Source organism: Belonocnema kinseyi, chromosome 8, assembly GCF_010883055.1.
Source record: "Belonocnema kinseyi isolate 2016_QV_RU_SX_M_011 chromosome 8, B_treatae_v1, whole genome shotgun sequence".
NCBI classification, from domain to species: Eukaryota; Metazoa; Arthropoda; class Insecta; order Hymenoptera; family Cynipidae; genus Belonocnema; species Belonocnema kinseyi.
In genome coordinates, this window is record NC_046664.1 from 67,925,748 (window position 1) to 67,939,541 (window position 13,794).

At 34.3% G+C, this 13,794-nt stretch overlaps 1 protein-coding gene across 1 annotated transcript in view; it reads right to left on the reverse strand.

Annotated features, from left to right (window-relative positions):
• Positions 1-401: 401 nt before the first annotated feature.
• LOC117178526 (ADAM 17-like protease) overlaps positions 402-13,794 on the reverse strand; it is a 15,357-nt gene continuing 1,964 nt past the window's right edge. Inside the window, exon 4 of the mRNA XM_033369954.1 lies at positions 402-556. Within this exon, the coding sequence (XP_033225845.1) occupies positions 402-556 (155 nt within the window). The remainder of the gene's footprint in view (positions 557-13,794) is intronic.

Sequence of the window (13,794 nt, forward strand, 5' to 3'; positions counted from 1 at the left end):
ATTTGTTTATATATATTTTAGTTTCTAAATTACCGGTCAAAGCACGTTGAAAAATTCTATAAGTCATCTGCTTTTGACCTTGGCCTACAACTTTTGCAAAAGGTGTTCCTGTACGAAACACTATATCACCATGAAGAAGAGGCATTGGATCTGGAAATGCCACTGTAAGAAAAACATATTTTCTAATCATTTTAAAGATTGCAAAATCTATTAGCTAAGAACTACTAAATTATACTAAAGTGTGAGTCTACTAATAATTAAGAAATTGAACGTATAATTTATTTTGTCGCGCACGCGCTTAACGAATGCAGAATTAATGGAAGGGAAAGGTTCTCGACGAGTAAAGGCGCTTTGTGAGAGTCTACTGTATATAATATACTATGACGTGGTATTTTTGTTTTCTAATTACCGTCAGGAATATAAGCTCTATTTTGCATTCGATAAATGTTTCCACCAGGGGGTACCCGTAGATGATGTCCGTTAAAGTACACGTAACCATCTTCCTTTGGCGGTAAATGCTTTAATCCCAAGCCTGTTTTCCAGCTTTCTTGTGGTCCTGTTGATTTAATAATAACAAATAAACGGATTTTAATAATGAAGTTTTGAAACAATTCTACAGTTTTTGGTCCGAAATAAAGTTGTCCTACATTTAACCCCAAAGTAAATTAATATTATCATATTAATACGATCCCATTGACGCAGTACTTTGTTAAATATCATTTTCTATTGGTCTTAAAATCGCCATAGGAAAATATCCTACCAGGTTTCTTGAACACGAAGTATATTCAAAAAAAGTGTTTGATTTAGGCATATATAAAAGAAAATCAATGCAGAGTGAATTTTTTGTAACAAATGTTGGCATTCCAGGTGAAAAAGTCAACGTGGACCATCACGTGCAAATCCAAGTGGAAACACATTTAAATTGGTTTTATAACCAAATATGATAATAAATAATGTATAAAATTGATTTTATAACAATTTTCAAAACATTTTTTTCGGTAAATATATAATTACGCAACAAGATGAAGAACACGTATACAATGACAGCATATTCTTCAAATGTGCACAAAAAGCAATTTTTCAATCTAGTCGATATCTGGATGTAAAATATTTTTTAATATATGATTGATTTAATATAATATTATATTTTACTTACGAGCATAATTAGCAAATATCATAAAAGTAAAGAACAGTAGAGTACAAACAAAACTCTTCATTTTGCTACACGACAAAATTCTGTTTAAAGAACTTTTCAAACTGTGACTGATGTAAGATGAACAATATGTTTCACTTTCATATATATGCATACAGGGTGTTTCTTTTATCTTGAGACATCGAAATATCTTAAGAAGTACGCATCTAACGAAAAAAATTATTGATTATAAGAGCTGAGTAGATTTACCGAAAAAAGCACCCCAAAGGGAACAGACAACTATTACGTACACGCCGTTGTACCTGGGCGATGCTAAAAAAGGGTTAATCCATCGATTAAAAATATTTCGCCTTGAGTTCGACTTGGCTCGTCTTGAGCTTATCTCCAAAACGACTATGTCTCGCTGCTGCCTCAGGCCAGACTTAGTAGTCGAAAACGTAAGTTTTGAGTTTATGACTAAAGTTTACGACAGGTTTTGAAGACATTTTTTTTCCATTATACTCCAACCTCTACAAACTATGGACCCCACCGACAGGGCCTGCGATTTCCAGGAATCAGGTAGCTATACTGAGGCCAAATAGTTGACATCTGCTAAGGATTACAATTTTACGACCAATAGAACTTGTAATTTTGCAATACATGATTTGCTCATTCAAAATTTGGAACCTATTAGTCTCAAGAACTACCAACATATAAAATTTTCCGCAAAAAGATTAAAACTGTGATGTTCCACAAGTATATAGTGAACTGTTGGCAATAGGAAAAAATGGATAACATTTTTAGATTTGCCATCCAAAGAACATATGTAATTATTGCAGTAAAACAAAGTTTTTAATGTGTAAAAAATAAATACCATGGAAATAAATAATATAAACATTTAATCAAATTTAATAGTGGTTTAATTATAACCCTCGGATGTCTTGAGAACCTTTTGTTGACGGTGTCCTTGAATTCGGCTAGAAGACGAAAAATTTCAAATTAAGACCAAAAATAAAGCCTCGCTCGCGGCCAGGGGCGAGACTTACGAAAACGTCTTAACTGTATCTTTGCAATGTCTTGGATGAAGACTTAGCGAAGACGAATTATCTGTACTCGGGTCATGGACTGCTTACATACTGTAAGTCAAAATGAGAAGCTTGCGTTTTAAAAATAAAATTGAGATTTCTAATTTTTCTACTCCCCTTTAACCCCCTTCCAGGTGGATGGAAGGGGTGTTATCAATTAAATTAATTACAATTAGTAGCTCTCCTGGAAACAATCCACACATCTTATTTATTTTTTATTTGGAAGCGGATTCCTTAAATAGTTCATAATGTCATTTTTCGACAATCTAGCGCCACCTGGCGTGAATAGAAAAAAATGCACATAAAACCTATTTATTTTTTATGGAGAATTACAATCTGTAATACAAAATATAAGTTCTCATTTGAAATTTTTAAGTTATCTCCCCTCTGCCTCGAAAATAAAAAGTTTGTATTAAAGACATTTTTTCGTTGGATGTGCATTTCTTGAGATATTTCGATGTCTGAAGATAAAAGAAACACCCTGTATATCATTAACGTTCTTCTTATTATTGACAAAAATTACTATCTACGCTTAGGCATTGTCATGGAATTGAATCAATAAAGCGTTGCGTAAATGTTTCTTGAAAATGGTTATAAAGTCCTGTAACTTGACAATCTGTTCATTACGTCACAAAAAAAACAAGATTTATAATCATCAAAATCAAGTTATTATGAAGCTTAACGACTTTAACCGGCAAGGTTAATTTTTGTTGCAGCAAATTTTGCACCTGGAATCGATAAACTTCGATGAACTCTAAACTAAAATCGATAAACTTGTAAACTTTTTCATTTTTTCTGCAATATCTCACACTGAGAATCATAATTTTAATATAACAACTGGCTATAAAAGTACTTTCATAATTAATTGGCTGAATGCTTTCACCGGTGAGCAAAATTTTTTCCATGTTTACCAAAATATTTTGCTCACCACTTTTCCTATTAGTGATGTCTAGAATCGTAAATGATAACTATCTTAACATGATGTTGGATCAGTGAAGTTGTATTTGATGCCTGTAAACGTTAGGCAGTTTTAAGTTCTGCATTATAATTTGTAAAGAAAAATTTTATTCGATGCACGCGGCCTCACGTACGAGTTCTCTCTGCGAGTGTGTAGGCCCACCTCAAACTTTCTCTATCATAGTATATATTTGTATTAACTATTTCCATTTACAATTTTAAAACTTTGCTAAACATTACTTCGATATATAAGTACTTCACTGTTATATGTTTGCAAGGAACCTTATAACCTTTGTGAAATGCCAAAAACAATAAAAAGCTCTGCTTAAAAATTTGTCTCAGAGGGTTCGGAAAAAAATTTGATAAGGAGCGATCTTCACTAGACATTTTTTCACACAATATTATTTGACGCCACATTCAGGTTTTAAAAAAGGGAGAAAAATCGACGAATTAAATTTCTTTTTCTTTTAATTTATTCCCTTTTTCAATAATGTCACAAGCTCAAGTCATGACTATTTAGCTACAATAAGAACTGAATTTAAATCGCTAAGGTCATCATCAAATAAGAAGTTACCGCAATCCCTATTTCTACAAAAAATCTCCAGATTATCTTCTGTATCATGTTTTTTCCATCCACATCAATTGGGCTAATGCCCAAACAAGTTTTCAAATATTTAAAACAAACTTTCAATTTCTTTTTCGTCTCGTTTTTTTTATTTTGTTTTTCTGATAAATGTTTTATAACATTGAACAAAGCGAAAACAAGAAGACACCGTATAGTGGAGACAAAACAAATTTTTCTCAACAAGTTAAAATTTAGACGCAATAAAAATATGTACCTTTCTTTAAAATTTGATCAAAAATGTTAATTCTTCTAATAAACTTTATAAACTAATCGATACTATCTTCTGTTTTTAACTGGCAGATTTCGTTTTTTAACGCTAATAAGTTTGTAAAAGATGAAAAAATCCTTCGCTTATGATTCCTTTCTTTATTAACTCACAGATTAAGGTTCCTCGTACCTTGCATACCATTGTATTAGAGATACAACGGCTTATTATCTTACAGATGAAAAGTTTACCCTACTTCACTTTCCAGTCTCTCGAAGACGCAAATTTTTATTATCTTATAGATAAAAGGCATACTTTACCTCATCTTCCAGTATCTCACGGGGACCAGGGTTTATAATCTCACAGATAAAAGGTTTCCCCTTATCTTCTAGTTTCTCAAAGATACATGTGTTTATTATCTCACGAATAAAGGGTTCTTCGCTATCTCAGTTTCCTGAATCTCAAAGTCACAAGGCTTTATTATCTCAACTATAAAAGGTCTTCCTTACGTGACTTTTCAGTTTCACAAAGACACAAAGGTTTATTATCTCACAGATAAAAGGAATACCTTACCTCATCTTGCAGTATCTCACGGAGACCAGGGTTTATTATCTCACAGATAAAAGGTTTCCTCTACCTCAATTTCTATTTTCTCAAAGACGCAAGTGTTTATTATCTCGCGGATAAAGGATTTTCGTTACCTCACTTTCCAGCATCTCAAAGACACAAGATTTTATTATCTCACTGATAAAAGGTCTTTCTTTCCTCATTTTCCAGTTTCTCAAAAACACAAAGATTCATTATCTTACAAATAGAAAGTTTCCCCTACCTCACTTGCAAGCATCACATAGGCACAAACTTCTATTATCTCTCTGATCAAAAGTCTTTCTTACCTCTTTTTGCAGTTTCTCAAAGACACAAAGAGTTATTATCTCACAAATGCAAGGTTACCCCTACCTCACTTTCTAGTTTCTCAAAGACACACAGGTTTATTTTCTTAGAGAGAAAAGGCGTACCCTATCTCATTTACCAGTATCTCATGGAGACCAGGGTTTATTACGAGTATCTCATAGCTAAAGGGTTTCTTCTACCTCACTTTCCAGCATCTCAAAGACACAAGGTTTTATTCTCTCACTAATAAAAGGTCTTTTTTACCTCATTTCCAGTTTCTCAAAGACACAAAGAGTTATTATCTCAAAGATACAAAGTTCCCCTACTTCACTTTCCAGTTTCTGAAAGAAAGAACGTCTTATTATCTCCCTGATGAAAGGTCTTCCTTACCTCATTTTTCAGTTCCTCAAAGACACAAGGGCTTATTATCTCACAGATAAAAGGTTTTCACTACTTTACTTTCCAGTTCTTTAAATACACAAGGGCTTATTATCTCCCCTACCGAATTTTCTAGTTTCTGAAAGACACAAGGGTTTATTGTCACACTAACAAACTTTTTCCCTACCTCATTTTTTAATTTCTGAAAAACACAAAGATTTCTTATCACACAGATAAAGGTTTCCCCTACCTCATTTTCCAGCTTCTCAAAGACAAAAATATTAATTATCTTAAAGATAAAAGGTTTTCCCTACCACACTTTCCAGCTTCACAAACATACAACATTTTATTATATCACTGATAAAAGGTTTTCCTTACCTCACTTTGCAGTTTCTCAAAGACACGAAGATTCATCATCTTACAGATAGAAGGTTTCCCCTACTTCAATTTCAAGTTTTTCAAAGACACATGGGCTTATTATGTCGCATATAAAAGGATTCCACTACCCCACTTCAAGAACCTGACAGAGTTAAGGGTTAGTTATCTCACGGATAACTGGTTATACATACCTGACATTCCAGTTTCACAAAAACACTTCTATACACTTGGATGTGCTTTAGGTTCCTCTTTTGGAAATATTAGTTTTCGAATGCATATCCTTAAATAATATATATTAATGACTTGTTACCTGCACTCATTGCGTGATTTTTTCATGACTCCGAATATCTACAAAAAGCACAAACAACTTTCCTCTGCCTTGATAAAGACGAATTGGAACATGGCATTTAAACAGAAAATAGTATCTAAAAAGTTTCGATTTTTTCAAAATCCACTTTGACATTTGGATACAAAATTCGAATTTTATACCCGTATAGTTAGACGCTTGTCTTTTTTTGTGTAACATTTTGGCATATGTTTGAGCCCATGAGTGTGGTATCTGTTCCTATTTAAAACGTTATTAAATAGAGCGTTCAGATATTTAATCCAGTTACTAGTGAAACTTTTTAGAAATTCATTTGAAATTGCGTCAAGATCTGAAGCTTTATAGTGCTTGAATTTTTTTCAGGCTTGATAAAATTTCATGAATTGTTATGTGAGAATCTAAAACTGGATAGATAGCAGCCACGTTTGATAAAAGGGTCAAAAGAAACAAACACTTTATGTGAAAATACATATATAAACTGTATATTTGGATATACGAAAGAACTGTCATGAAATATTTTACACTTTAGAATGGAAATGAAAACTTTAACATTACTGTATAAATTCTTAAGATTCTTTACCTCTGCGTGTTACCCGATGGCTTGTCACGATAGAACTGATTCTAAAACAGCCCTCAGGCCCTTCGCTTATAGGCCAGAGAAGAGGGGGCACAAGCCTCTCTTTTGTTCACTCGCTTTTAGCACTTTTGAATATCGCTAGACGGAGAGAATTTAGGTAAAACCATCGCGCTTGCTCTGAGAGATTTGCTGCACTTCTGTTAGGTGTAGCGTCCGCTCCAGATCCGGGCACTGGTTACCCCGAACTTACGCAGATCAGCCGTTTTGAAATGTGGATGCCATATTTTCCTTAGATGCACGAGCGCGGAACTGTGCCGCAAGCGCCACGTGTGCAGAATGGCTCGACTATACTGTTGATCAAACGGTTCGACTTGTTGAGGGTAATGGTCCTCCCTAATCAGTGGGGTCGTTCTACAAAACAGAAGTGGCGCTGTTGACAGTGTGATTGGCCCAACAAATGTAAGTATGAAGTTAGCGGCTCTACCAAACTACTCTCCGTATAGAATCGTTGCAATTCCAACAGTTTCCTCGTTTGTTCTCTGGATATGTTCATATTGCACTATCTGTTTGTTATATAGAATTACTAAAAGGGGCTCAAACTTCTGGGCTTTACATTTTTTTGAGAAGATCTTTCAGAGATTTTTAAAATTTTACACAATCCCATCCAAATCAAAACAAAGCTTTTCCAGACCCGTTCTTTTTTTAGGGAGGCACATCATTTATATTCTTTTTATAGAATGTTCGGTGATGGTTTTAGTTAAATTATAAGCTACTTTATTAATGAATACCTTGCCTGGAAGGCTGTTTTAGGAGGCTTTTCTTAGCATAATGTATAATTAACAATTAAATTTTGCTTTTATTTTAAGCTTTAATCAATTTTAACATCAACGATTGTGCTCTTTAATGTAAATGCGATCGGAAGGTGATCCGATGCTGTGAAAATATCACTTCAATTAGTCCAAACCGAGTAAATGGTGGATTGTTTGCTAATTTATTGCTATTATAAGTGAATTGAGTTAAATGGTCTCTATTTGTTCTTCCTTTTAAAAAATGAAATTGTTACCTTCCATGCAATTCACTAGTTTCGCCATTCGCTTATTTAAGATTTAGTCTAAGTTGTTGCTTTTGCTAAAAATATTTACTTTATAAGGGATCATTTTTTAAGAGAGTTGGATCAAATCTAACACTCTTCGATTCAAAACCTAACCTATGTACATAGCAAGATTAGGAAATTTTGATGTGATAGCATCTACTATCTCATCCAATTCAGCTTAAAAACTATCAATATTAGATTTTGGTTTCATATTTTTATACCGAGCATATGATAATATTAAATCCGTTGCCTGACAATTTAATAATAATACATTCCTTCAAACTTTTAGAGTTTCAGCTTTATATTTACATGAATTGAATTAAATAAATAATCCACTTTTCAATCTTCCCTTTATCTCCGTCTTTGTAGCTGGTCTGTTAATAACATTGATTTTTGCAGCTAGCGGTAGTGTGTTTGTGAGTAGAAGTTTCGTGAGTGATGTTTCATAGACAGAAATGATATCGTTGGTAGAAGATGTGTTTTTGGCATTTGAACTACTAGGGTTATTTTTTAGGATATTCAAGACTTCGACAAGCCCCAGGGGCTTGCTGATTTCAGTTTGGAACCCAACTTGTTTGAGGAAAATTTCTTTTAAACATCTGAACCCGCAGGATTATTAGTTAGGCTGTCTGAATCTTGGAGGAAACCTCGAGTAGTTATAAATTTCAGACAGGAATCAAAATTCTTTGAGGAAGATTTATTTCTGAGATCTGGATCATCAGGGTAATTTGTTTAGACAGCTAAATTTGGGCTAAAACGTCTCGAATTGCTGCAAGTTTTAGTTGAGGACCTTGGTTGATTTAACTAGGCTTTTGCAGTCCTAAATTATTTAAATGGCATATTTATGCACAATTTATATAATGCATATTTTAGATAAATCTTTGGCTCACCGTGTGTTCGAATCAGCTTCAGTCTTCTAGATTGGTAATATATGAGGACATGTATGGGTACGTCAGAAATATCAGGATCCTAAAGTGGTCGTTTGATTCCCACTTATAAGCCCATATTAATTTCAAAAGCCTGGGGGCACGGGTTGATACTGACCGATTTGAAAGAAATAAGGAATATCTTTTTCCAGAAAACGAATGAATGGAGGGGGGTCGAATTTGTACAGATTTTGTACCGCCCTAGTGCGATACTGGGAGAGTAGCACGGTGACATGGCGGTGCACGACAACACTAAAATTATGGTATCTTGTGGTCCAGAAGAGTCACCATCAAATTTTTTATAAAATTAAAGGTAAAATTATAAATGATTTGTATATTCTAACTAAAAAATTTTTTTTATTCGATGATAAAATTGAACATGGCGTAATTCTCATAATTTAATAAATTTCCCAAAAACCTTTGGGCCCAATACACAAAAGTTTCAGACAGTTTTGTAAGGGGGGTATGGCAAAATTCCACGTAAAAAAGGGTGGACTAAATTTTTTTATTACTTTTATTTTCATGCATTTCGCCTTAAAATTTATTCAAATTCACAAAATAATAAATGATTTAAAAAAAAATTATATTTAGCGATTCTGCAATAATTCTATATTTGTACCGACTGTACTATACGGTAGCGAGACGTGGGCCTATCAAGAAAAAGATAAGAGTAAAATTAATGCAATTGACATGAGATATAGCAGCGTGCCCAGAAGCAGACCTTGGAAAGAATGGTTAGAATATGTGAATGAAACCCTAGCTAGAAGAGACATAAGAAGCCACCGAAACACGAGAGCCTGTATGAAAAAAGCATGGCCTGAAACAAACAACAAAACAGCCTGAAACAGAAGACCTGGGACAATAATGGACCTAAGCGGGGAACCTTACATAACGACTTTGTGAGGATCTTCACTTGGGGTGATTGCTAGAGAGATTGATCAGCAACCTGGCTCGTAGCAGTGTTGCGGAACGAACGTGTTATTTAAATAAATAACACGAGAATTCTGAATCAATCTAAAAAATTGTAAATCCCTTCCTCACCTTACTTATAGAGTTTAGGACAAATTTTACAAAATAAAAAAATACGTTTTTACCAATTTTATTTAGAACCGTCAATATTAGATATTATGTGTATCGAGTTGATCCCCAAAATCTCTTTTCATAATTAGCTGCAAAATACGAATAAGAAATTACTTTTTAAATTTTGTGAGTTTTTAGTACTGTTATTTTTTGGAGATTTCTTTTGGTAAACATTGCTGCTAATACATCAAATATTTATTTATACTGATAACTAGATGTTTAAATAAAATTTTTAAACAATTTATCATTATTTATAACCATTTTCTTTTATAATAAATAGATAAACGTTTATTTTTCGGCCAACTGGCCTTAAAAAATGTACTGGCATACACTTTCATTTTTTCATAGAATTATTTACAGCTACCTTTTAAAAATTAACATTTATCCACCCCTTATAACTAATCCGCTCGCTTCTATAACCTAGCCTTCCTCGCTGCGCCTCACCTCGTCTCGCAAGCATGTCACTCTTTTCTCGCTATGCCACGCATTGCCAGTCTCTGCCTCCGCGCCTAACACCTAATACTTAACTACTATTTGCAATATTTACCGTTTTCTTACACCTACTTCCTCTCCTATTTACAAATCTTTCCTTCTCCATTCCTCTTCCTTCTTCCTTCTTTTCTTCTCCATCTTACCAAACAGCCCCTTAACCCATGCTATTGCCCTTTTATTCCCCCTTTTATGCAACAATATCTCCATGCTTATCGCACTCCTTTCCACCTCTTCACATTCCTCCAACCAGTGCTCAACTATTGCATCCCCCTTCCCGCACAATTCACATATTCTCTTCTCTCTAAAAAGCCAGAACCTATTAAAATTCTTCAAGCAACCTCGTCTCATTCTCGCTATAAGTTCCTGACTTCCTTGCTCGCCTTTCTCACACAAATATTGCGCTCTCTCCCTTGGTCTAATCCACACATAGTTTCCGTTAAATCTTGACTCTCTTATTCTCTCCTCTCTTTCAGCCTTCTTTTTCTCCATGTCATTCTTTTGAACTAACTCATATACCTTCCTTCCTCGTGCACCCTTACGTCTGTTATCCATCTCCCCCCAACACTCCCTAACCAGCTTACTTCCCCCCTCTTCCAAGAATTTCTCCTCACATTCACACGCTCGACTCCCTGTTATAATCCCTAAACTCGTTCTTCCTGTCTCCCTCCTGAAAATATAGTTCGGCGTATTCCTTGCCAACCCCAGTGTCCACTTTACATACCTCTCCCGTATCCTATTTAGCTCCTCACTTACTTTCCATCCCCACAACCCCACTCGTAAAATAAGACACTCATCACCAGCGAATCAAACAATTTCATTCTCCTTACAAAATCATCTGCGAACTACCTCTTTTTCAGCACCCTCATCTGCCTCATCACTACATTTGTTCTTCTCATCCTCTCTTTTATATGACTTTCCACTCCCCCATTCCTTCGAAACAGGAAGCCCAGGTACACAAACACTTTCACCTCCTGTACCGCTTTTCCCTTCCACTTCCACTCCCCTCATCTCTCTTACCTCCTTTACTGAACACCATAACCTTAGACTTTTCTGCATTTAACTCTAACCTATTCTTGACCAAGTATCTTCTCAACCTTTTTATCATCCCCCTTAAAGCATCTTCGCTCTTTGCTGGCATCACTATGTCATCTGCATATGCGAGTAACCATATCCTGACTACTCCTACCCTAACTCCTCCTACCACTTCGGCCGCTAGCTTAATTTCCATATCCGAGATCAAAATTACAAATAGCGTTGTGTTAAGCGGACACCCTTGCCTCAACGCCCTATCCATCCAAAATCCCTCAGAGATTCCCTCCACTCCTCTCATCCTCCTCTCGATCAGGCCCCTCTTCACTCCCCTCTCTTTTATTGCTTCCCGCAAGCTCCCCCTATCCATCGAAGGGAACACGCCCTTTAAATCTACAAAAAACGCATACACTTTGGCACCGTCTTTGGTTAGTTCTCTATCCACCACGTGCTCCGAGACGTAAATATTGTCAATATTACTCCTTCCCTCACTCAATCCCGCCTGCATCACTGGAAATATTCCTTTCCCTTAACATCTTTGCGCAGCCTATCTGCCAATACCATCGCGTATATTTTGTGCGCAGTATTCATCAGCGTAATTCAACTGTAATTTTCCTGCCTCTCCCTATCCCCTTTCTCATACAATGGTACGATCAACCCCTCCCTCCACCCTCTTGCGAATCCCTCCCCCCGCAATACTTTGTTCACTACCCCCTTCAGCTTCTGCCTTACCTCTTGTGTGCCAAACAGCCACGCTTCGTTCTGTACCCCGTGCAGCCCTGCTGCCTTTGATTTTTTCAACTTGCTTATCTGCCTCTCTATCTCCTCATCATTCAGCTCCTCTCCATCTACCTCCCTCGTTCTTTTAATTCCCTTATCTCTCTACCGTGTATCTGACTTCTGAAATTAATCCTTAAAAAATTTCCTTTATTCGTCGCTCCCTATCTTCTCACTTATCCCCACCCTACGTTTCCTAAACCTATTAATTATCTTCCACACGTCCCCTTCTGCCTTAACACTTCTCAACTCCTCTTCCAGCTATTTTTCCTTTTCCTGCTCTTCCTTCTTACACATCACCGTAAACTCCTTCCTCATTTCTATGTACTCCTCCCTTTTCGCGGTTCCTTCCTACCACTTCCTGTACTTCTTTTTCACCTTTCTCTTCATCATTTTACATTCTCTATCCCACCACGGCTTCACCATTCCTTTTTTCTTCTTCTTCCTAAATACCGTCTTTTGCACAAATTTGAAATGAATTTCAACTTTTCAGTTAGAGCGAGGCACATATCAATTAAGGTAAACAAAGATAATCGTTTAAATAATTTACTCTTATTTTTACTAATATTTTATTTGAATAATATTAGACGGTTATATTTTTTTTCTGAAATTTTCAACTATTTGTCCACTTTTAGAAAAGTTGAAGAATATCTCAAATATCTGTTTAATTTCAGAAAAATATATTCACAAAAAGAAAGATTGTTTATAAAAATATTATTTTTATTGTTGGTTTTTTATTTGGTGAGAACTAAAAAGCCAAAAAAAAGGTTAAGTAATTTCAGAAAAAAGCGCACAACAATTGTTTAAGCAATTATATTTATTAATTTGAATTTATTATTACCTTACTAAGTGAAAAGCTGACAAAAAGTGTAGAATTCCCAAAAAGGCGCAACTATCTAGTATTATCTATAGCTAGTGTTATCATTATTTAGCATTTAATATTAATGATTAATAATTAATCATTCATTTAATATTTTGCATGTGTTTATCTTATCATTATCTAGCATTTTTTTTTAATCTAAATACATTTGATTTAGTTTTATATTACTCTAAATAAAAAGTTGATAAAAAGTTGAATATTTCATCAAAAACAGAAACTTTCTTCCATTATTTAAACAGAATATTATTAAAAATAAAAATAAATAGTTCAAAAAATTATGATTATAAATAAAATATACAAAAACATCTCTTTTTCTTCTGGGAAATACGTTTTAAACTTCGTGAGGTTTGCGGAACCTCTAAATATAATTTTTAAAAAAGCATTTATTTTTTTGTGGATTCGAAAAATTTGAAGTCACGTTCTCCTGAAACTACGGATTTCTTTTCACAAAGACCTGCAAAACTAAAAAAAAATGTACATTACTTTTTGTTTGGACTTCCTACTTTGTACCATGAAGGAAATAAATAATAATTTAAATTTTTGAAACATATGTTGGAATCCCAGTTGAAAAACTCATCTTGGACATTCTCCCAGAAATCAATGTGGTAATGTTTTTAAATTGGTTTTATAATAAGATATTATAACGAATAATTTATAACAAATAATTTTGAAAAAAATAATAACACCATTTTTTCATAAATACACAATTACATAACAAGAGGAAATACACTATAGAGTGTTAACATATGTTAAAACTGTTTGAAAGTATATAATTTACAAAAAATCAAATTTTTAATATAGTCTACATTTAGGTATAAGATATCTCAATATGTGATTGATTTGGTATTAAATTATATTCTACTTACATACAGATTTTAAAAGTATAAAAGTACAGAGCTGGAGAGTATAAATGTAAAATTTCATTTTGTTAGAGATAAAGAAATGATTTACTTTTTATTATGTT